Raw genomic sequence first — 26816 nt, forward strand, 5'->3', positions numbered from 1 at the left:
AGCCGATGCAGCCCACTTCCCTGTTAACGGGCAGAGTTTCTAAGACAACAGCAATCCTCTGGTCCACCTTAACACCATCTCACAGGCAAGACTCTCCATTGTAGTGTCGAAGCACACTCCTGCAATAGGTGTCAGAAAGCAGGCTTTCTTGTGCAGAGGAGGGCAGTCCCAGTTTCAGATCCGCTGCACCACATAGCTCCAAAAGTAATGATTGACTTTTCAATGACTCACCCATTCCACTGCATATTCCATTCACATGACATCCAAGTACATCAGATCATCCCACTGACTGAAAAAAGTTCTAGTACACATTTTTCCTGAGGAGACATGCCTTAAGGATGCTCCAGGAAACTAACACACAGCAGTTTGTGAAGTGGAAGTCACAACCAGTTTTTAATCCACAAAGTGAGAATAACCTTATAGATAGGCCCTAACTCTGCTTTAACCAGCATGTAGACAAGGTCTATGTCCCTTCAAGTCAAGGTTGAAGCGCATAGGCAGGAAAATTAAGGGAAGTTTACATTGGAATCACACGTGCTCTACTATACCTGTATGGTGGATAAAAGAATACTTTCCAAGGATAAACACCTGGAATATTCCAATATTAAATTTACTTGGGGGAAAAGGTGGCATGTTGTATCTGAAAATCCTCTAATTGTTTCCTTATTAATTTACAAAAATATGATTAAATAATCATCAAAATCAAAAGCAGTTAGGCAGAAACTTCATGTCTACCAAAAGAATGAAAACAAATCAAATAGAATGAGAGGTGAGTGAAAAATACAGTTTCAGCTTTAATTCTCAGATCCCTGCTTTTGGTAATTTGTAGCTCTCTATGGGAATTACATGAATGAAACTCAGGGCATGGAAAGTCATAGTGTGGACTTTATTCTTTCTATTGAATCCAAAAAAAGAAGCAAATAAAGGAACAGGAAGATTGGGCCACATAGCCTTTCCTACTGCTAAACTGTCTCTTCTGGAGAAAGAAAAGCCGGCTTACCAGAATGTGAGCCAAAGGCTTTGCCTGGTATGAACTCTGGGCAGTCTATGAGCTGAGAGAACTCAGTTTGTGGCACATTAGGTGGAGGAGGGCCTGGAATGGGCCATTTCTTTTGGTTCCACTTTTTTCCTCATCTTCTGGTCCATTATTTCCACTTCTGTATGTCTTTCAAAGCCTCTAACATGAGATTAACATTTGTTGTCAAGGCCTGAACATGGTGGAAATTGGCAATCAGAGAAATAGGCAAGAAACCTTGTTCGTTCATCTTCCTCCTAAGAAAGAAGTCCCACACCAAATTTTCTATACTGAAGTAGTATTCATTGTGCTCTTAATGTATTCTTCAAGCAAGAATAAGAATACAGAATACATCTGAGCTCTATAGTAATACACCATGCTAGTATAAAGTTCTGGTATAAATGGTTGAACAGTTCTTTCACCATGCTGTTTTCGAGAATATTTGAGAATATTCAAAGTTCATTGGAGGATTTCCTCTGCTTCCTCCTCTTCTCCGGCCTTGTCCTCTTCTCACACTGGAACCTTCCTCTTGATGTCCTCTCTTCTCTCCATTCTGTCTCCAACTTCCTTCCTGAGTCATATTGGCGGTTGTTACGCGCTGACTTTCTTGCTTCTGGTTGAAATCTTGAGCTTTTTGGGGATCCTGGGCTTTCTTGGTTCTCAGGTCTTACATCATCTAAAGGAAGTGGCTCCCTCTTGGGCTTATTAGCCAGCTCTCTTTCTTTGATTGTTTGCCTGGGCCTCGTCCTCTAAGACATTTTCTCCCAGGCCATCAAGCATTGCTCCACGGTTTGCTTTACTTTCAATCTTGGTTCTCTCTTCAGTCTTCTCTTCCTTTTCTTTTCTGCTTTGTGGCTTCTTATTTGATCGATTGGTGACATTCTGGAATTTATTGTTCACTAATTCACTTGGTATTGGTCAATTTGTGACGTCACTGAAATCACTAGCCTCCTTGGTTTTCTTGGTCTTGGGTTTCCCTGCTTTTATAATTTTTGTGGCTCGGTGCGCATAGCCAGCAGCAGCAGTGGTGGTGGAGGCGGCTGGCTCGGGGCCAGACCAGGTGCTGCGACCACCATGGCCCGCGGCGACCACCATGGGCCGTGTTCACGGCCCGTGGCCACCACGGCCCGTGGCCACCATGCCAGAGAGCGGACTGAGGCAGCAGCGGGAGCGGCGCGTTCTTGGTCCAGGGATGGTCCTTGGGCGGCGGGGCCCCAGGACTCCCGGCTCTGGAGTCTTGTGGGCCTGGGTTGGTCCGAGGGAGCCATGGCGGCCTGGGGCACACTGTGGCCCAGGGGCACCTTGGCTCCTGTTTGCTTGGGCTCCCGCAGCGGAGGCAGGCCCAGCTCGGCCAGCTTGTTAGGCTGGGGGACAGAGCCCTCAGCAGACGTGGTCCCTCCCCGCCCCGCAGGGGCCCAGACCCACCCACCGCCCGGCTTTTATCTTTCCAGTGAGAACTTCACCATTCTTCCAATCTCCCAGGTTTGGAACTTGAGCATTATGCTGAAACACTCACACCTCTGGTTGGAAATCTCTCCCTCTGGGCACTGGGCACAGTCAAAGCAGCAGACAGGCTGTCCCTCCTGGGCCATCTTCCTAAATCCAGACCCACAGTTCTCGGTGCACACAGCCTGGAGGATCTAGGAAGTAACACGCAAAGAAAACGCATCAAGGCCTGGCTCTGTTCTTGCAGAGTGGAAATTTTGCTGCTACACAAGAGTTAATAATACTGCTTGAGTATCTGATAATTTTCCTTAATGACAAAGGCGTTTTTAAAGTTATATCCTTGACACCTAGCACAGGGAAATTCACATAGTGCTCAATTAACAAACCTTTATGGAGGAGCCATGGCGGCAGAGTAGGCAGCAGCTCAGTCGAACACTCCCAACACTTTCCTCCACACAACTTTAAAATAATTCCTCAGATTAAATTCCAGAGCAGCAGAGCAGGTTGGGGTGAGACATTTTTCCAGCCCAAGATAACATAAGAAGTCTACAGGAGAGGTCTGTGGTACTGAGGTGGCAGTCAGCCCATAGCAGAGTGCATGCCATGGCAATGCCAGCAGGGGGCGTTGGAGGCACCTGCAATGGTGGTGTCAGCAGCTGTGGGAGCTCTCAGTCTCCAGAATGTAAGGACAACTGGTCAGAAATCGATAAGAGGAGAGTCTTGGGACACGGGTGGCAGTGGTTCTTGTCACAGTTCCAGGGTAATGAGAAGCACTAGCATTTGTGGCTACATGGAAGTAGGGGCCCTTAAAACAGTGTTAAAATGGAGAAGAGTGCTTGTGGGCCTTCACAGAAGAAAAGGAACCCTGGTCAAAGGTAGAAAAAGGCACTAAAGCTTGTGGCTCCGGGAAAGGGGACCTGGTCATATTTCTGGGGCCAAGAGAAGGAATTTGCATCTGCAGCAGGTCAAAGTCCCTTCCATGGAAAAGCCCAGAACATAAACCAGGAGAGCAGTGATCACACCTCTCAATGGATTATACCACCTTGGAAGCAAGGAAAACTTCTAGACTCCCAGAACTATCTCTGAAAACAGCAGCATGAAAAAACTAAAGTTTGGAAAAGTCCCCCTCCCCACCTCAGAAGCAAAACCCAACTTTAATATAAAATCAAGCAACAGATCTAGAATATAAGGAAAAAACAACAGCCCCAAAAAGGACCTGACTGTTAAAAGATACTATAGTGATAGAGGTCAACACACACACTTTGAAGAAGACAACAAAGTCAAAACACTTAGAAGCAAAAACTCAAGGAAATATTTGAATTGTACATATTGCCACAAGAATTCCCAGAAAAGCTCAAAATGAAGGTAAAAAATTAAATAGCAGAGGGAAAGGAAAATGGGAAAATAAATGAGAGTGATGCAAGAAAATAAAGAAAAGAACATTAACAGCTGAGTAAAAGAGGCAATAAAAATATTGAAAATATAACTTATGAAACGGAAAAGAGAGGCACAAAAATGCACTGAAGAGAAGGATTTCTTAAAAACCAGAGTTGGACAAATGGAAAAAAAAAACAGATACAACAATTCACTAAAAATTACCTTAGAAATTAAAATTAGGCAAGTTTAAACCGATGACTTTGTGAGACATCAAGAAACAATAAAAGAAAGTCAAAAGAATGAAAAAAGATGAAAATTTTAGATATATCCTGAGAAAAACAACTGACTTGGAAAATAGATTAAGGAGAGATAATTTAAGAAAATTTGGACTACCTGAAAAACATGATAAATAAGAGACATATTTCAAGAAATTATGAAGTAAAACTACCCTTACAACCAGAGGGTAAAATTGAAATTGAAAAAGTCCATTGATCATCTCATAAAAGTGAATACAAAAGGAAACTCCCAGGAATATTATTGCCAAATTCCAGAGCTCCGTGATCAAGGAAAAAATATTGGAAACATCTAGAAAGAAATAATTCAGATACTATGGAGCCACAGTCAGTATCACACAAGAATTAGCAGCTTCCACATTAAAGGAGTGGAGGGCTTGGAATATGATATTTCAGAAGACAAAAGAGTTAGGATTACAACTAAGAATCACCTACCTAGCGAAAAAATCAATATAATGTTTCAGGGAAAATTTTAATATTTAATGAAACAGAGCACAGCAATAAATGGAGCTTTCCTTAAAGTAATAAGTAGTATCTATGTAAAACCAGTGGCAAGCCTTACCAGTACTGGGGGCAACCTAGAAGCCTTCCCAATAAGATCAAGAGTTAAGCAAGGACACTTATTATCACCACAATAATTCAGTATTGTACTAAAAAAGTTAGCTATGATGATTGTAATGGAAGATTATTGTGATATAAGAATAACAATAACATAATTTCAGAAAAAGTCAAAAGGCTTACATGAACTGATGCACAGTGAACAGAACTAAGAGCATGTACACAGTAACAGCTATGTTTTTCAGTGAAGAACTGTGAATGGCTAAGCTCTTCTCAGCAGTACAACGATCCAAGACAAGCCCTCCAGAGAAAAAACTGATATTGATTGAATACAGATTAAAGCATGCTGTTTTTTACTTTCTTTTTCACTTTTTTCTTGTATTTGAGTCTTCTTATACAAAATTAATATGGAAATGTTTTGCATAATTGTTACATATATAACTGTAAGGCCATGCACAAGCAGCTTTCCAGAGGATGGCTGCTGTGAAAAGCTTTAAAGGTTCTGATTACACAGTAGAGTGAACACTCTATTTATTCAATAACAAATCAGAGCAAAACATTCACAGTAAATCAAGGTACAGCATTCACAATGTTACAACTTGTCATAGACAATCAAAATACAGTATTCAAACAACTTATCACTAAGATGGCCACATAGTTTTCACCATAGTGGTCACAAAGTTTTCAACAAAGAACAATTATTTAGTAACTCAAGCATTCAATCACCTCAGTCATTCAATCATCCTTAAGGAGGTTTGCCTCCTTAAGGGACACAAAGTACAATAGTCAAAGTTCTCCAATCATGGGGCACACTAAGTTACAAATCAATCACTTATTCAGTCATTAATCACTAAGTTCAATCATTTAGTCAATCAGTCATTCAATCAACTCAATCATTCAATCATCCTTCATCATTCTCTATTCAAATCATCAGAAAATACACAAAACCTCCACCCCTAGGTCACTAGTAAACTACAGTTTCTCAGTCAGTACACAGTATCCAAGTAAAGTCTTCTTTCAGCTTGACTCAGGGTGGTCTCTTGGATTCCCTGGATCCTCTTCCATGGTCTCAGATCCTACCTGGATTCACCAAACTGTCACCTGGGTTCAAAGGCAGATAGCTCCCAGGTCCTTGTCCAGCTCTCTGTGCAGTTCCTGCTCCACGTTGGAGCTCACAGTGTCTAGTCCATCTGAAATCCTTCACAGTCTCTGTTCCTGGGGAGACAAGGCTTAACAAAGCCACTAACAGGTTCATACAAAGTACCAGCATCACAGTCATGCTTCCTCAGTCTTTGGCAGCTCTGGCTGGCCCTTGGAAATTCTCAATAGCCTCAGTAGCTTTGGCTGGCCCTCAGCTCTGACTGGCTCTCAGAAATCCTTAGCAGCTCAGGCTGGCCTTTTGACTCAGCAGAAGTTTCAGCTGGTTCCCAGAATCAAAATAACTTCATTCAGGTTCTCCAAATCAAAATCATTCTATCCAGCCTGGGGGGTGGTGGTGGTGGTACAGGGGGGAGTTTCCTCCCTAGCCTCCACACAGCTTATATATATATGTATATATATAAGGAGCATTAGCTCCTTCCTGGTTCAGCCAACCCCTTCTTGTCACATCAGCAACAGGGGTTCATACCTTCTGTTTCTGTAACAGAGGCTTGAGTAATTACTAAGTGCTAAGTAGTAGCTTAGCAATACAAAAGGAACTTCAAATTAAAATTCCATCATAATAACCTATATCTGATTGCTAACACTCTCAGGGAAAGGTGAGAGGGAGGGAGCCATAGAATATAAGACTCAAAACTTTAAATAAAAATATTTTAAAACATTTAAATTAGATGTAGCAATAACAGAAGAAAAACACCGGAGGAATCAAATTAGAGAACGAGGGACCAATATTATCACGTTTCGAAGATGGTACAATAACATTTTTACAGAATGCCAGAGAATCAACTAAAAAGGCACTTTAAATGATTAACAACTTTAGCAAAGTTGCAGGATAAAAAAGAAACACACATACCCCCAAGAAGCAAGACATAGACAGAGAAATTCTATTTCACATCATTGTAGACAGAATAAAATACTTGCGAACGAGTCTGCCAAGGAAAATGAGTAGGAATTTGAAACCCTAGAGAAAGAAAGAGATGTCGAAAGAATAGCCTGTCGCCTTCAGTGAGTTCAAGTAACCAGACCTGCCTGAACAACACTGCATGGTGTTGGAGGAAGTAAGAGATGACTCACCGTTATCACTCACTGAAAGATCATTGAGAACGAGGCTGGTATTTCCCGTTTTAAAAAGGAAAACTATATTCTGGGGAGCTTGATTTTGCTTCTTTGCAAAATTCCAAAACATGTTATGACTGGATTGTGTTGGTCACTACAAAGTGTCTTGGTCTTATCAAGAACAAATCATGATGGAAATTTATAATCTACATGATTGCCCAACTAGGTGGATTCTAAACTGGTTGAATGAATGTAGCATCATCATCAATCATGTTAAATGTCCTTAACCTTGTGCTTTTTAAGTTTATTAACAATGAGGATGAAGGTTTAGTTGGAACACGTAGCTAATTTTGAACCTAGAAGGATAGTTACCATGTTGTATGACAGAGTCAGAATTCCAAGAGATCTCAATTAGCAAAGAATGTTGGCTCAAATATAATAAAATTGGACAAGGGACTATTTAAAGTGTTACATTCTGATTAAAAAGAAATCAACACTCCAAGTGCAAGTTGGGTGAGGCATGGCATCCATGACAAACATCTACCTGAAAAAAAGTTGGAGATTCAGCATGTTATAGACAGAGGGCAAGCTCTGGATTTATTTAGGATATCTGAGTTCCAATCCTGTCTCATGTTTAGTAGGTATGGGATGATGAATGATTTGTTTTGGTCAGTTATCAGAATCCTAATTTCCTCACCTACAAAATGTACTACCTAACTCAAAGGGTTATTGTATGTGCGTGGGGGAATAGTTTCCAAATCTTAAGACACCATGGAAATGTAAACTGCTGTCATTTTAATATACTTCAAGCTCAGTGAGTGTAATGGTAATGTAATTTGAATTTGAAGATCCCTCTGTGTTGGCAAAGGCAGCAGGTACTTAGCACTTAGTAAATGATCAAGCCTCTTGGGGAAACAGAAGGTATGAACTCCTGTCTCCTGTTGCTGACATAACAGGAAGGGGTTGGCTGAAACAGGAAGTAGCTAATGCTGTGTATATGAGGAAAAGCCCCAGAGAGGCACAGTCAGAATTTCTTGGGACCAGCACCTGGAGGCAGAGCAGCTATAGAAGAGAGAGTGGAGAACTGAGGCAGAATGTCCAGAGAACTTGTGGTGGTGGAGCTTCTTCTGAACAGCAACCAGGAGTCCAGAGCCAGGAGCCAGGAGCCAGAGTCCAGGTGACTGAGGAAGCATGAATGGGATGCTGAGACTTTGTCTGTTTGTGGCTTGGTTGAGCCTTGAATTCCCTGGAGCAGAAATTGTAAAGGATCTGACAGGGACCAGACCCTGTGAACTTCAGTGAGGAGCAGGACCTACCCAGAGAACTGTTCAAGGAACTGGGAGCTGTCTGCCATTGAATCCAGGTGACAGTCTGGTGAATCCAGGTAGAATCTGGGACCATGGAAGGGGATTCAGGGAATCTGAGAACAGGCCCCAAATCAAGATGAAAAGACCTCTCCCTGGGTACTGAGTAATGATGAAATTGTAGTTTACTAGTGACCTAGGGGTGAAGGGTTTGTGTATGATACTTAGTAATTGATTGCTGAATAAATGACTGAGTTAATCAAGTTGCCCCATGAGTGGAAGACTTTGACTATTGTACTTTGAGGTGATTGTTCTTTGTTCTAAATATTGTGACCACTTTGGTGAAAACTATGTGGCCATTTTAACGATAAGCTGTGAATATAAGTTGTAATATGAATGCTGTACCTTGATTTTCTGTGAAAGTTTTGCTTTGATTTGTTATGGAATAGAGTGTTCACTATACTGTGTAATCAGAAACTTAAAAGCTGTTCAGAGTAGCAGTCCTCTGGAAAGCTTCTGTGCATGGCATTACAGTGAGTTAGAAGCATGATGATGCAGACAAAATGGTGTATTGGGTGTGATCCCAGTCTACATTAAGAGCAGGGCACAGTGTGGCTAGAAGGCTTCCAAGGGGTGAAGGAAATACCTGCATTTATAGCTCAAAGAAGGGGAAAAAAAGCAAACCTTTAACCTAAGGAATAATTAGTCTTATGGAAACTTCCAGGGACATTTAGCCAATTTAAGGAGACAAATCAATTCCTTCAGTGATTTAATTCTGTATTGATGCCTTCTTGCTCATGCCTTCTCACTTTGATTATAGTCATTTTACCCATATATCTTGTATATACAGGATTGCTTGCATGTTGTCTCCACAGTTTCATGTCCTTCAGATTGTGCATTAATCTTTCTCCTCTTGTGAGGAGAGTGAGACCATATTAATCTATTGTATAGTAGTAATACTGGGAAAATGGGTGGTCCAAATTTGTGATTTAATTATTATAGGAAACCCTAGTGAGGAAATTCCCTTAGCCTATACAGATTGGACCCAGATCGGCAGACTTAAGGGCTGTATGAAGTTAGGTGAGCTACCTGAGTCTCAGGCAGCCAATGGCAAATGCTGAAACTGGCCCCATGCGGGTTCTTTATCCTCTCCCCCAGGGCTGCCTCCATGGTCATTGCTATAGTGTTTGTAAGACTAATGCTAACTGCCAAACATCCATCCTATTTACAAATGTATTGGTATTTAAAACCATAATGATAATAATAATAATAGTAACAATGACAATTTCTTCCTTTGTCTTTCTAGCATGTGCTGTATTTTTAAAAAAGATAAAAAAGAAATAAATAAAGAGATAAACAGCTGGAATTCCAGCAGGGTGGGTTGAATGGGTGAAGGACAACGTGAATAGGATTAAAGTGACTGGAAACATCAAAGGGCATTTACTTTTTATACATACCTTCCAATCAACCCTCTTTTGATACAGTTTCTCCTCAAGAATGGTGAAATCTTGACCAAGTAGAGACTGGGGGACAAACTGTCCCACCTTCACAAGAACTTCAACATCATTAGACAGTGCTCCAAAGTTCATGATATCATATTTAGCCACAGGATGTGTTTTCTTATTCAAAACCACCTGGTCTCCAGCAGTGTTGGTAAAGGAAATGTTCCACAGATATGAGTGAAGCTAGATGGGGAAAGAATTGAGTCACTCTCTCATGTCCATAGGCAGAGAAAAACAGCACCAAGGTCAGCGGTCCAGGCAGGAAGCCTACACTCATATTCATTTATCCATTCATTCAACCATACATCTGCTCATACAACAAACATTTTCTAAACACATCATTGGCAGCATGAATCATTGCAGGTGTAGAAATCTCAAGGCCTGAGGGTTGTTTTATTGTGATAGAATTCATTTTTTAAAAGTCCTTTTTAGGGGCAGCTAGGTGGTGCAGTGAATAGTCCACTGGCCCTGGAATCAGGAGAACCTGAGTTCAAATCCAACCTCAGACACTTAACACTTACTGGCTGTTTGACCTTGGGAAAGTCACTTAACCCCAATTGCCCTACCTTCCCCCCTCCAAAAAAGACCCCAAATAGTCCTGTTTTTTGCTAGATTTTAGAGGAGTAGGAAATTCAAAGACTGATAGTGAATGGAACTGTTACTATCCCTCTCATGCTGCCTTGAACATATTAAATGTTTGCTTGGGAGTCTGATGAGGTAACCCATGTAAAGTACTTGGGTAACCTTAGAGTAGTAACTGTTAGTTACTATGACTACTATTACCATTACTTCTAATATTTTAAAAAATAAATCACATCCCAGTAGGAATCATTCAATCATCCATTCATTTGGTGATGCTGAAGGTGTCCAGGTAAATGGGCAAAAGGGAAGCTGGTTGAAGCTTTCTCATTCTCAGTCCCTGATCACTTCTATTCCCCAGGGCCCACTCCCACATCCATTAGTGTCAAGCAGTTCTGGTTCTCACTTCTTTGAGCAGTGTGTGCCTCTGAGCTCACTCAAATTAGAATGAGGATGAGGCATGGAAAACCACAAGTTCAATAAGAGATCCTCATGGAGAGGTTGACATATGGGAATAGCTGTGACCATCCAGTGGTCCAAGGAGCCTTTTTTATTCTAGAGCAATGACCTAGGGTTCCTGAGTTTCATTTATTCCATTAGTATTGACATTCTCTGCAATGACAGAGATGAACATCACCACATGCCTGAGAACATAATATTCAGTAGCTACTGTGGCCAAAAGCAGCACTGTGCTCATTTGCCTCCTGCAAATGGGACTCTGCACACTTAGCTAGACTAGGTGGCACATACAGAGTTTGTGACTGCCCCCTTTCTAGCTTTTCTATTCACCAACCTTTTCAGTAATGAACAACTCTTCATGATTGTGTGGGGTTTTCTGGCAAAGTGCTGGATTGGTTTGCCATTTGCTTCTCCATCACTTTTTTATGGATGAGAAACTGACGTAAACAGGGTTAAGTGACTTACCCAGGGTCACACATCTAGTAAATGTTTGAGGCTGGGTTTGAATTCATGAAGGTAAGTCTTCCTGATTCCAAACCGAGTGCTCTATGTAATCTGTCAACCAGTGGCAACTTAATACACCTAGAAAGGTACAGGGATGGTGAGCAGGTCCACTAAGGTGTGTATACACACACACACACACACACACATACACATATTTGTCAGAACATTTGTCATGGTTCATGATTCCCAGGCTGAAACATAGGGAGAAGAAAGGGAGAGGATGACATTTTAAAGGAAAGCAGCATTGAATTATGTCAGAATGTTTATCAGTCCAATGACCAATCCTGATTTCAGAGGACTGATGGTAAAAGTTAAGATACTCTTCTTGTTAGGGTGGTGGTGGTGGACTGATGGGATGAAATGAGACATCCATAGTTAGATGTGGTAAGTAGTTAATTTTATTTGTATTAACTATGAATTTTTCTCATGAGGTAATATTCTATCAGGGAAGGATCATTTGAACATAGTTGTTTTTTTAAATTATCATTAAAACTTATTTTTTTAAAAAAGAATGACAATAGAGAATTTTTTAAATGAGTCACAAGAAACTCTAATGAGTCTTCAGATTTAGACTCAGGAAGTGAATGGGAATCTTCTAAGCCATAGTTTCTTAACATTGTTTCATGGTTCTTTTTGCAGAATGGTGAAGCCTATAGATCTCTTCTCAGAACCATATTTCTTGTTGTAAATTTCTAATGGGAACATTCTAAATTTCAATTAAAAGTTAGTGAAAATAAAGACGTCCAAATTTTCACCCAAATTCATGAACCTTCTGAAAATTATCTATGGATGCCTTGGGGATCAGTGTGTAATGATACACCCCAGTTGATAACCCATGCTCTAAAATAACCACCCTAATTCTCCATGTAATTAAAACTGAGGCTATCATCATTTCTCACAAAGATGACCAATTTCTTGGAAATATGTATTTTATGCCCCTCAGGGTTGATATGAGAAGGGTTTCTGCATTAGACCACATTCTCAATCACATAGAATGAGAAAAAAGAATGATCTCTATTTTATAGTACTTTATAATAATAATACTTTATAAAGAGGGCAGTTAGGTTTCATCATGTTTCTGCATCTAAGAACTTGGTCTTAAGAACTGATTTGAAATGCATTCTACATTTGGATTCAAAGCATTGTCCTAGATACCAGACTTGAGAAAGTCTTTCTCATAGTTCTGAGGGGAAGATTCAGCTCTTCAGGAAGAATGGGTGGAATATAATGCTTTGCAAGTAGGGGTAAGTCCTTAGTATGGTGCTGTCTCCATAATGCCATTATGAATACATTCTTAGGGCTCTGGAATGAAGCCAAACTAAGAAAATTTCATAAAATAAGTAACATGTATCTCTGACCCTGGATCATGCCAAGTAAAAGTAAGAGAAATGCCAATGACAAGGAAAGTCGCAGACTAAGAACATCCACTTGCAGACTTAGGGATACCAATGGACATAATCTCAGGGATAGAAGACATTACCTGCCATGGCTGAAGCACCAGGTTCCTTTCATCTCTCACAGATCCCATTTTTGATCTGGCATGGAGCATTTCATGAAGAGCCCATGCCACAGCATATACAGCATTGTAGAGCAAGTAACTGAGGCTAGACATGGTCATGTCAAAATAGTGCAAGGGCAGCATCTCCAAGGAAGCGTTCAGGGAACAGTCATCTCGCTCCAGTTTGTTTGGCTCATCTGGACACTCAAAGGCTGACACCCAGAAACTCTTAAGGAAAATGTCTCCTGGGTATTTGATCGGGGTGACTGTGCTGAGAAAGGCCTTGAAACCAGGAATCTCACTTGTCTGATGTGAAAATATGAGTGAGCCATAAAAAGGAGAACCCTGATGTCCATAAGGTCTCATGGTGACATCCCAGTGTGATGTGATAATCCAAACCTTCCAAATTCCAAAGAAAGGTGGCTGAGAATATCTCAGGATCATCAGGGAGTCCGTATCCCCATGGATGATCATCACCTTGGCTGATGATGCCACAATTCTGGGCATGAACTCCACCAGGGATTCAGCATGGCGTCTCTCACTGACAGGAATCTTCTCTGTGATGGCCACACAGACTTTGTTCCTTCTCATTTCTTCTCCCATGTCCCAGAGGAATTTCTCACCTCTCATGTCATCTGTGATAATCAGCCCCACCCAGGTCCAGCCAAAATGTAACAGCAGCTGGACAATGCCCATGTGCAGGGAAGAGTCCTGAGGGGCCATCTGGTAGAGGGAAGGAAACTGGACCTTGTCACTGAGGGCAGGATCAAATGGGCCATAGGTTAGCTGAATGGCAAAGAAAGATGGGTCTCATTGGATTGTATGAAAGTAATACTGAGGCATGGCAACAAATATCAATATATTACCCAACCTACCCTACTTTATTATGTAAAAAATAAAAAGTGAGCTGCTCTGGGTGATGATAGTGGGTGAAATTCTGGTCACCTCAAGATTAGGTCAGATGAAAGACCATGGCTAGAAGACAGAATGCTCTGACATTACTGGTTTTCAATCTTTCACTGCCCTGAACCCTCCATTCCTCTTTCCCAAATAGTTTAGCATTTCTTCTGACTCACTGTCCTTGTTTGGGGCCCTATAGAAATTTCCTGGTAAAACTGACACATTATTACCATGTATCACAAATGGTGATGATTAAGAAGTGATTCTCTCTTTAAACAAAGGGGAAGTCCTCAAGAATGGGATTGGCAAGACCAAATTGCCTGTTGAATAAATATATGCTCACATATATCTCACAGTGGATAAAATACTAGTCCTAGAGTCAGGAATATCTAGGTTCAAATCCAGTGTCAGACACTTACTAGCTGTGTGTCCCTGGGCAAGTCACTTAACCACTGTTTGCCTCAACTGAAAAAATTGGTGTAATATTAGCTCCCAATTCCCAGAGGTGTTGTATGAATCAAATAAGATATTTAAAAATTGCTTTGCAATACTCAAAGTTTCGCTTAACTGCTAATTATTACTTTAGTAATTAAAGTAATTTTTTCACTTATGTTTGCAACTTTGATGACTCATTTCAAAATATTATAGTTTTTAGGAATAGAGACCTCTTTAATCATTTGAGTAAAGAGACTCCTTCTATTAATTAAGGTCAGCACAATTTCTGTAACAAGTAGGTTTAGAATAACCTAGAACAAAAAGAGTTTACGTGATCTACCCAAAATTACATAGCCAATCCATTGCACAGGGCTTGGGCTTACTCTCCTGCACCCCATTCACACTGTCAGGTCAAGTTCCCAGAAGCCAACTGGATACTTCTCACCTCAGGCTTCTAAGATTCATCCTAAGACCTTAGGTATGCCTTTCTAGTACTATTATTCCTTAGTCCTTAGCATAAATCTCTCCCTATGGAATATCAGTTAATACAAATTAGTAGGGGAGAGTTAATTAGCTTTTAGAAATAGTCACTTAGTTAGATCATATAACGAGAATAGTCGATTCAAGCATTCCTCCCAAGAGTTAATAAAGATCAATAAATAACTAAGGTCTAACACGAAAAAGTAAGAGCTCACACAAGTCATTTCAATCCTCTGATTCTCAGTTTTCATTGTCTTAGAATGAGAACATCAGGTTCCATTATTGGTGAAGGCTCATCCAGGTCTAAAAGGTAGATGACTACAATCTGTTTGGGGAAATGACTGTAGTCTCTTCCCACATCTCATGATGTTAGGGTGTGGAGGCAAATCTGAAGTTGCTGAGAACATGGCGGCAGAGTTAAAGTGGAAAGACAAGGCCTGGCAGGGAGTCTGCCTGAACTGGAACAAAGGCCAGAAAGCTGGTCACCAGGTGGGAAACTGTCTTGGCATAACTTGTGAGCCCCAGGGACACTGAAATCTGGGGCAGGAAGGCCTGTCATGCTGACGTCTTCCAAGCCCTCTTGAGGTATGATTTTCATTTTGACTATAGTGCCTCAGGCAGAGCATTTGATTTGGAGTCAAAAAGCCCTCAGTTCAAATTCTGCCTCAACACTTAACAGTTATGTGGCACACAGGTGGTTCAGTGAATAGAGTGCAGGGTCTGGGGTCAGGAAGATGCGAGTTCAAGTCTAGCCTCAGGTTGTACCAGCTGTGTAATCCTGGGCAAGTCACTTGACTTCTCCATATACATGATGTGGAAGAGTTCCTGAGTTTGACAAGTATGTGTCAGGAGAGTTCAAGCGGATAGACACAGTCTAGGAAAAAAGACTGACTGCATTGGAACAAATAACATCAGAAAGCTGAACATCAGGTGAGGATTTTCTTGGCCATAATAACACCTGAGTCCCAGTGACACAGGGATCCAGAGTAGGAGAGGGAGTGGTGTGCTGGCAGTCATACCAACGATGGGCTCTTTAGAGATATGAAATCCATTTTGACTGCCCTGTCTCAAAGTGTTGAACTTGGAATAGTTAAGTATTTAGTACAAATCTTGCCCAAAGATTTAATAGTTCTGTGGCACATAGGTGGCATAGTCTGGAGAGTGCTGGGTCTGAAAGCAGGAAAACCTGATTCAAATCTTGCCTCAGTCAGTTACTAGTTGTGTGACCTTGTGCAAGTCACTTAACTTCTCTCTGCTACAATTTCTTCAACTATGAAAAGATTAATAATAGCACCTACATCCCAGGTTAGTTCTAAGGGTCAAATGATATCATATTTGCAAAGTCCTTAGCACAATGTTTGGCACATAGCAGGCATTTAATAAAACTTCTATCCTTTCTCCCTTCTATCTTGTAAAATGCTGGATAAGTCCCTTCACCTCAAAGAAAGGGAAAGAGATCGCATGTCTACGGCTTTCTACCTGTGGGAATCTGTAGAGCTCCAGAAGGGTCCCCATCTGGACAGAAAGAGCAGATGTGGCTCCTCCAATAACAGCCATGGACTTGTCCTGCCTCTGACAACTATAATTGGGGGTGGTCTGACCATGTCCTGAAAGCCACCTGAGGGAGCTCTCCAAGGTCCTGGCATCACTCTGGTAGGTGTCATAGATGTGAAATCCCAGGGTAGTATTAGGGAGCAGCCTGGGATCTCTGTTGATCTCCTCCACAGCAAACATCAGGGCCAAGACCTGCTGGTAATTTTTGTGTAGCCACCTGCAGGGAGTGGGGAGAAGATCAGAAGCTTGTAACAAATCCCAAGAACAACCATCAGCTTGAAGGAGACAAATTCATCCATTCTAAGTTCAGAGCTCAGGCCCCAGGACACGGGCAGCTTGGTTTTTGGATAACAACACTTCATTGTCACATGACCTGCACCCCTGAACTGTGACCTTTCTGAAATTTGGAGTGTGGGTGCCTGCCTGTAACACTCTCTGCTTCCCTCTACCTCCTGCCTCTTTGCCTCCCTTTATGATTCAGCTCAAATCTCTCTTTCTGTAAGAGGCCTTGCAATCCCCTCATGCTTAGTGGCCTTTCTTTGAGACTATTTTTCATTACAGTATATATGAACTGGATGTACATAGGTGCCGGAATCTTATCTCCCCATTGGAATATCATCTGTTTAAGGGCATGGACCATATTTTTGCCTTTCTTTGTATCTCAACACTTAGCAGAGTGTCTGGTGTGCAGTAATGGCTTAATGATTGATGACTGATTTGACTCCCTGAAGTTAGTCACTCAGTCATTTCATTCAACATATGTGTACTGACCAGTTACTACGTGAAATGCACTGTACAAACAAGAATGGTTCTCTGGCCTGTCTCGCAATCTCACCTAGGAGATATACACATCAATAGCTTCATTCTCTGGCAAACTATGAGAAATGCCACATTCCTAGTACTACATACACTAGCAGCTCAGGGAAGGAAGATGGCACAGTGTCTTTTGGCAAGAGCCCACTTTTACCCGTTGAGGGAAATCCTTGAAGGTGAAGGTGAGCCATCGCAAGTGTATCTCTTCCTAGCTCATGACAACCTGGTTTATTCCACAAAGTGTCTTTGGCAGTTTTATGCTTTGGGGGAAGCTCTAATAATAGTAGGGGCTGAGTGCAGAAGGAGGCAAAGACCCAACTGGAGAGAGTATACTCACAGAGCCCAGGCTAGGACCTATTGTCTTCTGTCTTTCTGAAGCCTCAGTTTTTTGGGTTGGTGTCTAACACAGGACCATCATTTCTTGTATTGATCTCTCAGTACCCATTCATGACTCAATGTTCAATGGTTTCCTTGATATTAGCAATGGGTCCTTCCTTTGGCCAGTGTTTGCCTCTGCATTTCTGCTGTATGTTATGAGAGTGGGCATCTGATTTGAACAAGGTGTTTCTTACTTATGGCTTTTCATAACAGAGAGATTACTGTTGACATTACTCTATCCAGACCTGGTCAAATTTCATATAGCTTTTACAGAAGAGAACTCTTGATCTTCACCTAGTTTGCTTTTTCTTCTTGCTTCCTCTTCTTGTCTTTTTAGCTTCAGAGAGAGGCCATAGAAATGTCCTGTGTATTGTTAAAAGTGATGAAAGAAAGAGAAATGCAGAGGGCTAATTTTGTACAAGTGTGAAACCCAGAGTTCCAGTGAACCACTGAGGGAAGGGGCAAGGGTATTATAAATGGTCATATTCAAGATATTTTATGCCTTAGATGACAACAATGTGGGAAGGCACTAACCTCATCCCCTAATTCCTATGTTTCATGAAGCACTGGAGAGACAACAAGGTTTTCTGTATAAGGCATCCTAATCCACAATTTTCTGAACCAAACATGTGCCAGGCTTTAAAGTCTCTTGGAGAAAGCCTATGACAGGAAATTCATCCTGCTCTTCTGGGCCTGCCCATTCATTTTTCTATGCAGATGCACTTTCATCCCCAACATGCAATCTAGTTCACACTGGATGCCCCAGGGGCTTCCCAGACTTCCCCAACAGCACCATGACCAGTGCTTTGACCCAGAAGTTCCAGACCTGTCCAGCATCTGTCATGTAAAACCCTAATAGGTTCATTCTAATCAAGGACTAATTGTAGAAACAGGAAAAACCCCCCAAAAGTAAAATGTCAGAAGAAACATGAAAAGCATTACTTTTAAGAACAAATGTGAATGGTTAAAATTGTGCCACTAAAGCAAAAAGTTACAAAATGCATCATGAAACAACACATATCAACATGTGACTCCCAGAAAACATTTGATTTTAGAAAGAGATAAAAGTTAAGATAGTATTCTAAAATAAATCATCACACAAGTCCAAGCATTTTTCCACATTAATGGCAATATTCAGAATTTGATAATTTTAGATTTGAAAGAAACCTCAAATCCCATTTTGTCCAACTCATATATAAAAGTCTCCTCTCCAACATTCCTAATTAGTGATAATACAGTACTTGCTTTCATGCCTCCAACTTGTGGGGATTCACTCTCTCCAATGGTACCTTTTACATTCCTAATTGTTTTTAAGCTTTTCATTTTCCCATGACTCAATTTTGCCGTATTTCTACCTATTTCCCTTTGGAAGCAAACAGAGCAATCAGATGTTCCATTCACATGACTCTTTTAGAATGTCTATGGAGGGGGCGGCCAGGTAGCACAGCGAGTAAGAGCACCGGCTCCAGTGTCGGGATGACCTGGATCAAAATCCGGGCTCAGATACTCAGCACCACACCCAGAAATAACTGGCCGTGTAACCTTGAGCAAGTTACTTAATCCTGATTGCTTTAAAAAAAAAAAGAATGTCTATGGAGTCGCCTTGAGACACTTCTCTATCCTGGTTTTCTTCCTCTGCAAATTCTCCAATTAAAAATGTCCTTTATAAATTGTGGCATCCACACCTGAGCATCATATTTGAAATGCAATATGATCATGCCACAATATACTCAGACCATCCCCTTCCTCGTCCTGGACACTATAATGCTCTTAATGTGGCCTAACATTGTATTCACCTCTTTGACTGCCATATCACGTTCTGATTTACTACCTCATTCACATTAAATTGAAAAAACAAATAAAAAGCATAAAGATCAATGTAGATTTGTGGAGTGACAGGTACATCCACTCATTGTTGGAAGATTTTCAAACTAGTAGAATCTTTTTAGAAAATAATGTTATTGGTATATAACCAAATTAACAAAGATGGACGTACTCTTCGACCAAAATCCCACTGTTTGGGATATACTCAGACAGTGTGATTAAAAAAAAAAAAGAAACAAAAATATTGCTTTGTTCATAGAAAAATTATGTATACTTGAAAATAAAAGCAGATCCTAGAAGCCATCTAAATGCTCAGCAATAGGTAATAGTTACATAAATTAGAGATACTGTGTTAGGACAGATGCACTGTGGTTTTGTGGAGAGAAATCAAATTCAAATAGAAATGAAGGCTACTACACCATGTAGAAGGATTCCTGCAGGTTGCACATTGACTTAGAAAACAGTATATTATCTATATTTTGTTTCATTTATCTTCTTAAAGATTTCTCAAATACATTTTTATTTGGTTTGTGTGGCAATCAGAAATGTGAGTCAAATAGGGTTTTTGGGCTAAGCCATCTAGTACAGTGCATAGGAAGCTGGCTTCCAAATCAAGATAGCCTGGGCTCAACCTTGCCTGTCTGATTGATATCTGTTTGATATTGATCATATATCCATCATGATGTCCAATTGATTCCGAGCAAGTCAGTTAACATGGCCAATGTACCCAGAGAATTCTTCAAAATTGTAAGGAACAGGATAGTTGTTTATCTATACTGGGAGAGTGAATTTTCTCACTGGGAGCTCCTTGTACTATTAAATTTATGTAATATACTTACACATATATTCATAGATACTACATCCATACACGTGTGTGTATATGTTTCTGTGTATATATACATATATATGAATGAATATTACAAAAATAAAGGTGGAGACTTTTGAAAAAGCATCAAAAGAGCCTTAGAATATTTTGTAAAAAAAACACCCCAGAATGGGAGTAATAAAATAAACATGAAGTACAATCATAAAGTAGTAGGAAATAAATATGGAGAGGGTACAGAAAAACACAGATCACCTTGTAGGAACATGGAGATAAAAGGGGAAGTACCAACTATTTCTTACTGATGAGATGCAGCATGGCCTTTTTTCAGGAAGATCAGGAGGCTGAAAGTCAGGGTATGGGGTTAGGAAGACTTGGATTTGAGTCCTGCCTTTGAGATGTTACCATGTGCAACACCTGCTTAACTAGCATCTCTCACAGAGGCTAGAGATGCTGTTACTATTACATTACATTAAGAAATTATATACTATTGAGAGACTAAAGTTTAACTGTATGTCTGGAGAGACTGTTACTTACTTTGGTGGAAGAGAGACTGGATGAAATACAGAGGGAAAGAGGATGGAGAGAACTTTTATCCTGCAAAACTGTTTTAATTATACCCTGTGAGGAAACATTTTCTAGAGAATTTTTGAAAAGCTTTAGCTGCTATCCTGAGAACCTTGAATGGTGGGCATGTGTTCCCAAAGGAGAGAATACAGCAGTTGCAGCGATGTGACAAATGAGCCTTTGACTAGAATTATTCTCACTGCTGATATAGTATAAATATTTATAACTTTGCATTATTTTGTCACACTTTTAGGAAATAGTATTGCTAATAATATTAGTGTTTATTTAAACCTAGAAGACCAAGGATTTTGAGATTATGCATACATATGCATTATATAATATACTTATATTTATGCACACATACATATATATTTATGTAAATAAATATTTATTTCACAACTTAATTATATAAATTAAATAAAAAAATATTTAATAAATTGGATTAAGGACTCAAATCAGCTTATTAATCAAGGAAAAAAGATGGTAATTTTAGTAACTGGTAGACACACCTTTGAATTCCTTAAAACTCCGGATTCCTAGAACAATCAAGATCCCAATTCATGGAGGACAGCTAGGTAACACATGGATAGGATGCTAGGTCTGGAGTCAGGGAGACTCATTTTCCTGAATTCAAATCTAGTCTCAGACACTTACTAGCTGTGTGACTTAACCTTGCTTACCTCAGTGGTCTCATCTGTAAAATGTGCTGGAGAATAAAATGACAAGCCACTCCTGTGTCTTTACCAAGAAAACTCTAAATGGGGTCACAAAGATTGTCAGCCATGACTCAGAACAACTGAACAATAGCCAAGTTGGGGAGAGACTTAAGGTGAACCCCCTCCTGCCCCTTGAGGCCGGACACAAACTGGCCAACACTCAGCCCTTGCTGTATGTCTAGTGTTAATGCTTCTGTTGGAGATTCCATCATTCTTCTGGCCACTCAAGAGTCATACTGTGCTCTTGATCTTCACTCTTACCCACTGAACGAGTCATCAAACTGAGTTTATTATCCCCACTTTACAGAGGTGGAAACTGTGGCAAACAGCAGTTAAATGCCTTACTCAAGGTCACCAGTTACTATGTGCCTGGGGCCAGGTTTGAGCTCTAGTTTTCATGACTCTACTGCACCATTTAACTGCCCTTCATACATACATTTTTTAGTTTTGTTGATTAAAACATAATTTCCAGAGTTCCAGTGAACTGATTAAATAGATGGGAGGGGCTTCTTGGCATCCGTAGAAGGTTTTTCCACAGTGAGTTCTTCATTGCATTGAAATCAAATACTGCACCACTGATTTGTCATTTCCCAATGAAGACTGACTCTCTAAACACACACCCACACCCACACTCCCCCCCACACACCCACACCCACACATACACACCCCAATGGCTTGTCCTAGCATCATTAGTCTATACTGACCTCACTGTGAAACTGGCCTGGGGAGGTGGCCCCAAGGAGGGATTCCTGACTTTCTTATTTCAGCCTCCTCTTTCTGAGACTTAAATGTGTCTTCATAGAAGTTCCGCACATGCTGTATTATCCTGCATTTTCCCATCAAGGACAGAGCAGACAAGCCCTGTTCTCCTCCAACGCAAAGCTTCAAACATCGGCACAAAGGAGGACAAGATTTAGAGAAAAACCAGGCACCTGATGGCCAGCCCAGCTGGAGGCAAGTGAGGTGATTCTGTGCAGAGCTGCAGGTTCACACGAGGGGAAAGGACAAGGCTCTCAGCCACCTCTGAAAAGTCAAAATGTAGATTTGGGAAACTAAAGCCAGAGAGGTCCTGGGAGACCGCCTTATCTAACCCCTCCTTTAATACTGAGGTAGAATGCATGTGGCCTTCTCAGCATTCTGTGCGTAATTTCTCATTGACCCTGGGACTTAGGCACTATTATTATGCCCATTTTACAGATGAGGAAATTGAGCCTGAGGAAGACTCCTTAACCTATCTAGAATAGCACAAGTCCAAGTATCCAAAGCAGGCCTTCCTGTTTCTGAGGCCAGCCTTCTGTTTATTCATGAGGCCTCTTCCTCTCTGACGAGGAAGCTCGGGCCCAGCAAGGTGAAGTGCTTGGCCACCCAAGGAATAAGGATCAGAGGCAGAATTTGAACCCAGATCCTCTGATGTTTGGGTCAGTGTACTTCTTTCCACGGCCTCCTCAGAACAGGCTTTGAGAATCCATCCCTGATGCTCCTCATTGCTGTGACTTCAGGCTGACTCCTGGGTAGAAAACTCACGGACTGAGCACAGAAGATCAGAAGACTAGTTGCAGTGCCCAGTAACTTCAGCAACACGGACCCAGCCCATCTTATAAGTGAAATTGGTGACAAGGAAGAATCTGATGGGACAATCAATCCCCTGACTAGTGGAGGACTCTGCCCCCAGCATCCTCTAATGAACTGGGGGGAAGCTGCCTGCTCCCATGTTCTTAAGTGAAAGAAGATGCTTAGCTCCCCTATTGCTCACTCTCACCTGCCAATAAGGCGGCCCCTCCTAGTTTCTAAGTGAGGGAAAGGAGTTTTTTTAATGCGTTCTGTGGAGAAGGTGGAGTAGGTCAGGAATTTCCAGGCTCTCTAGATTTCCTCCGCAAACAGACAGAAAATCACCATGAGCTGGAATAAAATATATCATGGCCCAGCTAAAGTAAAAAAAGCAGGGGTAGCAATCCTTATCTCAGACAAAGTAAAAGCAAAAATAGATCTAATTAAAAGACATAAGGAAGGAAACTACATCCTGCTAAAAGGCACCATCAAAAATGAAGCAATATCATTACTAAACATGTATGCACCAAGTGGTACAGCATCCAAATTCCTAAAGGAGAAGTTAAGGATGTTAGAGGAAGAAATAGATAGCAAAATTATACTAGTGGGGAACTTCAAACTCCCCCTCTCTGAGCTTGATAAATCTAACCTCAAAATAAACAAGAAAGCAGTTAAGGAGGTAAATAGAATCTTAGAGAAGATAGACTTCTGGAGAAAATTGAATGGGGATAAAAAGGAATATACCTTCTTCTCAGCAATATATGGCACATACACAAAAATTGACCATGTACTAGGGCATAAAAACCTCACAATTCAGTGCAGGAAGGCAGAAATATTAAATGCATCCTTCTCAGATCATGATGCAATAAAAATTATGTGTAATAAAGGGCCATGGAAGGATAGACTAAAAACTAATTGGAAACTAAATAACTTAATCCTAAAGAATGAGTGGGTCAAACAAGAATTTATAGAATATCACCATGAAATGAATAGAGAGCAGCCAAAATACAGGGTTAAAGCAGTTGTCCTGAGACAGCTAGAGAGGACCTCAGAAAAGCCAGGACCTCCTGGGGCTAAACAAAGTGTCAACATGAGTCCAGTTCCACTTGAGGCAGCACATGGCATATCCTGGGGGAAGCAGATCAGGCCTCGAGAAATTTCCCTTTAGAAACTTTCACCTCAGGAACTATTACTTCACACACTTTCATCTAAGGAATAGCACACTGCTGAGTGGGGAGGATTGAAGCACCTCCCCTCCACTCCTGACCTCCCCCCATCCACTCTTTCCAGGAACCAGGCCTGGTGGTGCTGATAGGAAGTCACCCTGAATTGTGTCTGTGGGCAAGGAGGAGTGAGCACAAGCTTGGTGAGTGTGTTACCACAAGAAGCCAGAACATTTTGGGTACAATCTGATAAGTGGCTATAACTGTGGCTTAGGGGAGGAGGAGAGGAGTCCCTGAGATTGAGCCCCTGGACAGAATTTGGAAAACAACAGTGAGGGGGAATTCAAGCTGAGGCCAACATTGTCTACAGATCTTAAGGACTGAATACTCCTGCTGGCTCCTCCATTTTCTAAGATGCCCACCCACCTCTCCACTTACTGGTGTGCATTACAGGCCTTGTCTGGATGCTCAGCTCCTGTGAAGCTCTCCACTGCCATTAAATACAGGGGGAAAAACCCGCCAATGAGCAGGTCTCCATCTCTGTGGGCTCGTGGGTTGATTTGCTCAAAGCAGGGGAACTTTTCTTCCCCAACTAAAGAAGAAGGAATGTTCAGGAGCAAGAAGAGGGTCATCAGAAGGAACACTGGGGCCCTGAACTCTGAGCCTGTGAGTGGCCAAGGCATCTACAGCTACTGCTTCAGTCACACTTTAATGGGAAAGTCTTTCTTTGTCTGATGGATGCCTTCTTGAGACAGATGCCCAGACCCTGGTCTGTTTCTGGCACTGGAGCCAGCACAGCAGAATTCCAGCTCCTGCGCAGGAGCCAAACTGCCTGAACCAGGTGCCATTTATAATCTTAGTAAAGATGGGAGGGGATATGGTTCCTCATTGGGGAAGATGCATGTGTCAAGAAGAAGCTCTTGGGAGCTTCAGGGCCTGGGGCTCTGCACCTGCATCTCAGTGTCCAAGGGAAACCCAAAGAAAAATATGTTTGGCCATCTTCCTTCCCCTTCTCAGCAAATCCCCATGGCAATCAGGCAGCCTGCTGCCACAGCAAAACTCCCAGGACACAGAGAGGGGCATGAGTTGGATCAGGTGTGATCAGCCCAGATTTCTTTATTTTTTAAAATTTCCTCTTCTCTGTCTGTTTGCCTTCCTAAGTTAGTCAGAATTAGGGATTAAAAGATATTGTTGCCCTGTAGTGTTGGATTCTATGTGAGTCTCCATTTGGTGTTTTCTTTGCAAAGAAAAATGGAGCGGTTTGTCATTTCCTTGTTCAGCCCATTTTACAGATGAAAAAAACTGAAGCAAACAGGGTAAGTTACTTACCCAGGATCACTCAGCTAGCAAGTGACTGAGGCCTAATCTGAACTCAGGTCTACCTAACTCCAGGCCCATCTCTCTATCTAATACACTGCCTCAGCGCTACCTCATAAAAATATACTCTACAATAATTATTATTTTATTTTGCTTTTTGGTGGGGGTAAGGCAAGGGACAATTGGGGTGAAGTGACTTGCCCAAGGTCAAATGGCTAGTAAGTGTTAAGTGTCTGAGGCCAGATCTGAGCTCAGGTCCTCCTGACAGGGCTGGTGCTCTGTTATTCACTGTGCCACCTAAGTTGCCCCTGTATAACTATTTCTTAAGTAATTACCCTGTATGTTGGGGCATCTGGGATGTCTCAGTGGATAGACTGCTGGGTCTGGAATCAGGACAACCTGAGTTCAAATCCAGCCTCACCTACCACACGACCCAGGCCAAATCATGTAACCACTTTTGGCCTTAATCTATTGAGAAGGAAGTTTCAAACTACTCCAGTATCCTTGCCAAGAAAACCTCATGTAACATATGGTCCATGGAGCCACAAAGAGTTGTAAGTAACTGAACAATATCAACAATGACAACAATAACAGCCACAACCACCAGGCAACGTGCTAAACACTGGGGATACAAAAAGAGCCCAAAGTCAGCCCTGCCCTTGTTTTCATTTAGATCTGACTTTGTGTGAAAAATGTTATGTGTATATGTCCATGTAGTTCCTCTGTTTGTCTTAGCACGTAGACGCCCAAACATTTTATACTGTTGACAATTTCTTTAAATGGAATTTCTCTTTCTATCTCTTACGGCTGAGCTTTGTTAGTAACACATAGAAATACTGATGATTTATGTGTGTTCATTTTATGTTCAACTTTGCCAAAGGTGTATTTCAATTAGTTTTTGAGTTGATTCCCTAGGATACTCTTAGTATAGCATCACTTCATCTACAAAGAATGATAGCTTTGTTTCTTCATTGTCTATTCTAACTCTTTTGATTTCTTTTTCTTCTCTTATTGCTAAAGCTAATGTTTCTAGTACAATATTGAATAATTGGTGTTGATAATGGACATTCTCGTTCATCCCTGATGCTCTGGAAATGATTTTAGCTTATCCCCATTATATTTAATGCTTGCTGATGGTTTTAGGTAGATGCTCCTTATCATTTTAAGGGGAACTCCATCTATTCCTATGCTCTGTAGTGTTTTTGGAATGGGTGTTGTATTTTGTCAAAAGCTTTTCCTACATCTATTGAGATAATCATGTGATTTCTGTTACTTTTGTTAATGATATGATCAATTAATCCATTAATTTTCCTAATACTGAACCAACCTTTGCATTCCTGGTACTAATGTTACCTGGTCATAGTGTATTACCCTCATTAAAAGTTGCTGTAGTCTCTTTGCTAATATTTTATTTAAAATTTTCACATCTATATCCATTAGGGAAATTGGTATATAATTTCCTTTCTCTGTTTTGGCTCTTCCCAATTTAGCTGTCAACACTATATTTGCATCATAAAAAGAATTTGGTAGGACTTCACCAATTTTCTGA

General features: G+C 41.1%; 1 protein-coding gene and 1 pseudogene across 1 annotated transcript in view; both read right to left on the minus strand.

The window, feature by feature from the left end:
* Nucleotides 1-24588, minus strand: part of LOC138173119 (vomeronasal type-2 receptor 26-like) — a 32969-nt gene extending 8381 nt beyond the window's left edge. The window contains exons 1-5 of the mRNA XM_069103041.1: nucleotides 24389-24588; nucleotides 16044-16335; nucleotides 12732-13535; nucleotides 9665-9892; nucleotides 2532-2655 (exon numbers count right to left, since the gene is read on the minus strand). Of these exons, the coding sequence (XP_068959142.1) occupies nucleotides 2532-2655; nucleotides 9665-9892; nucleotides 12732-13535; nucleotides 16044-16335; nucleotides 24389-24582 (1642 nt within the window). The 5' untranslated portion in view covers nucleotides 24583-24588. The remainder of the gene's footprint in view (nucleotides 1-2531; nucleotides 2656-9664; nucleotides 9893-12731; nucleotides 13536-16043; nucleotides 16336-24388) is intronic.
* LOC138173116 (la-related protein 1B-like) lies at nucleotides 963-2514 on the minus strand (annotated as a pseudogene).
* Nucleotides 24589-26816: the final 2228 nt, after the last annotated feature.

The sequence above is a fragment of the Petaurus breviceps genome, unplaced genomic scaffold (genome assembly GCF_028583685.1).
Source record: "Petaurus breviceps papuanus isolate PSGF00001 unplaced genomic scaffold, PetGlider_PUasm1.0 563, whole genome shotgun sequence".
Classification (NCBI taxonomy): domain Eukaryota; kingdom Metazoa; phylum Chordata; class Mammalia; order Diprotodontia; family Petauridae; genus Petaurus; species Petaurus breviceps.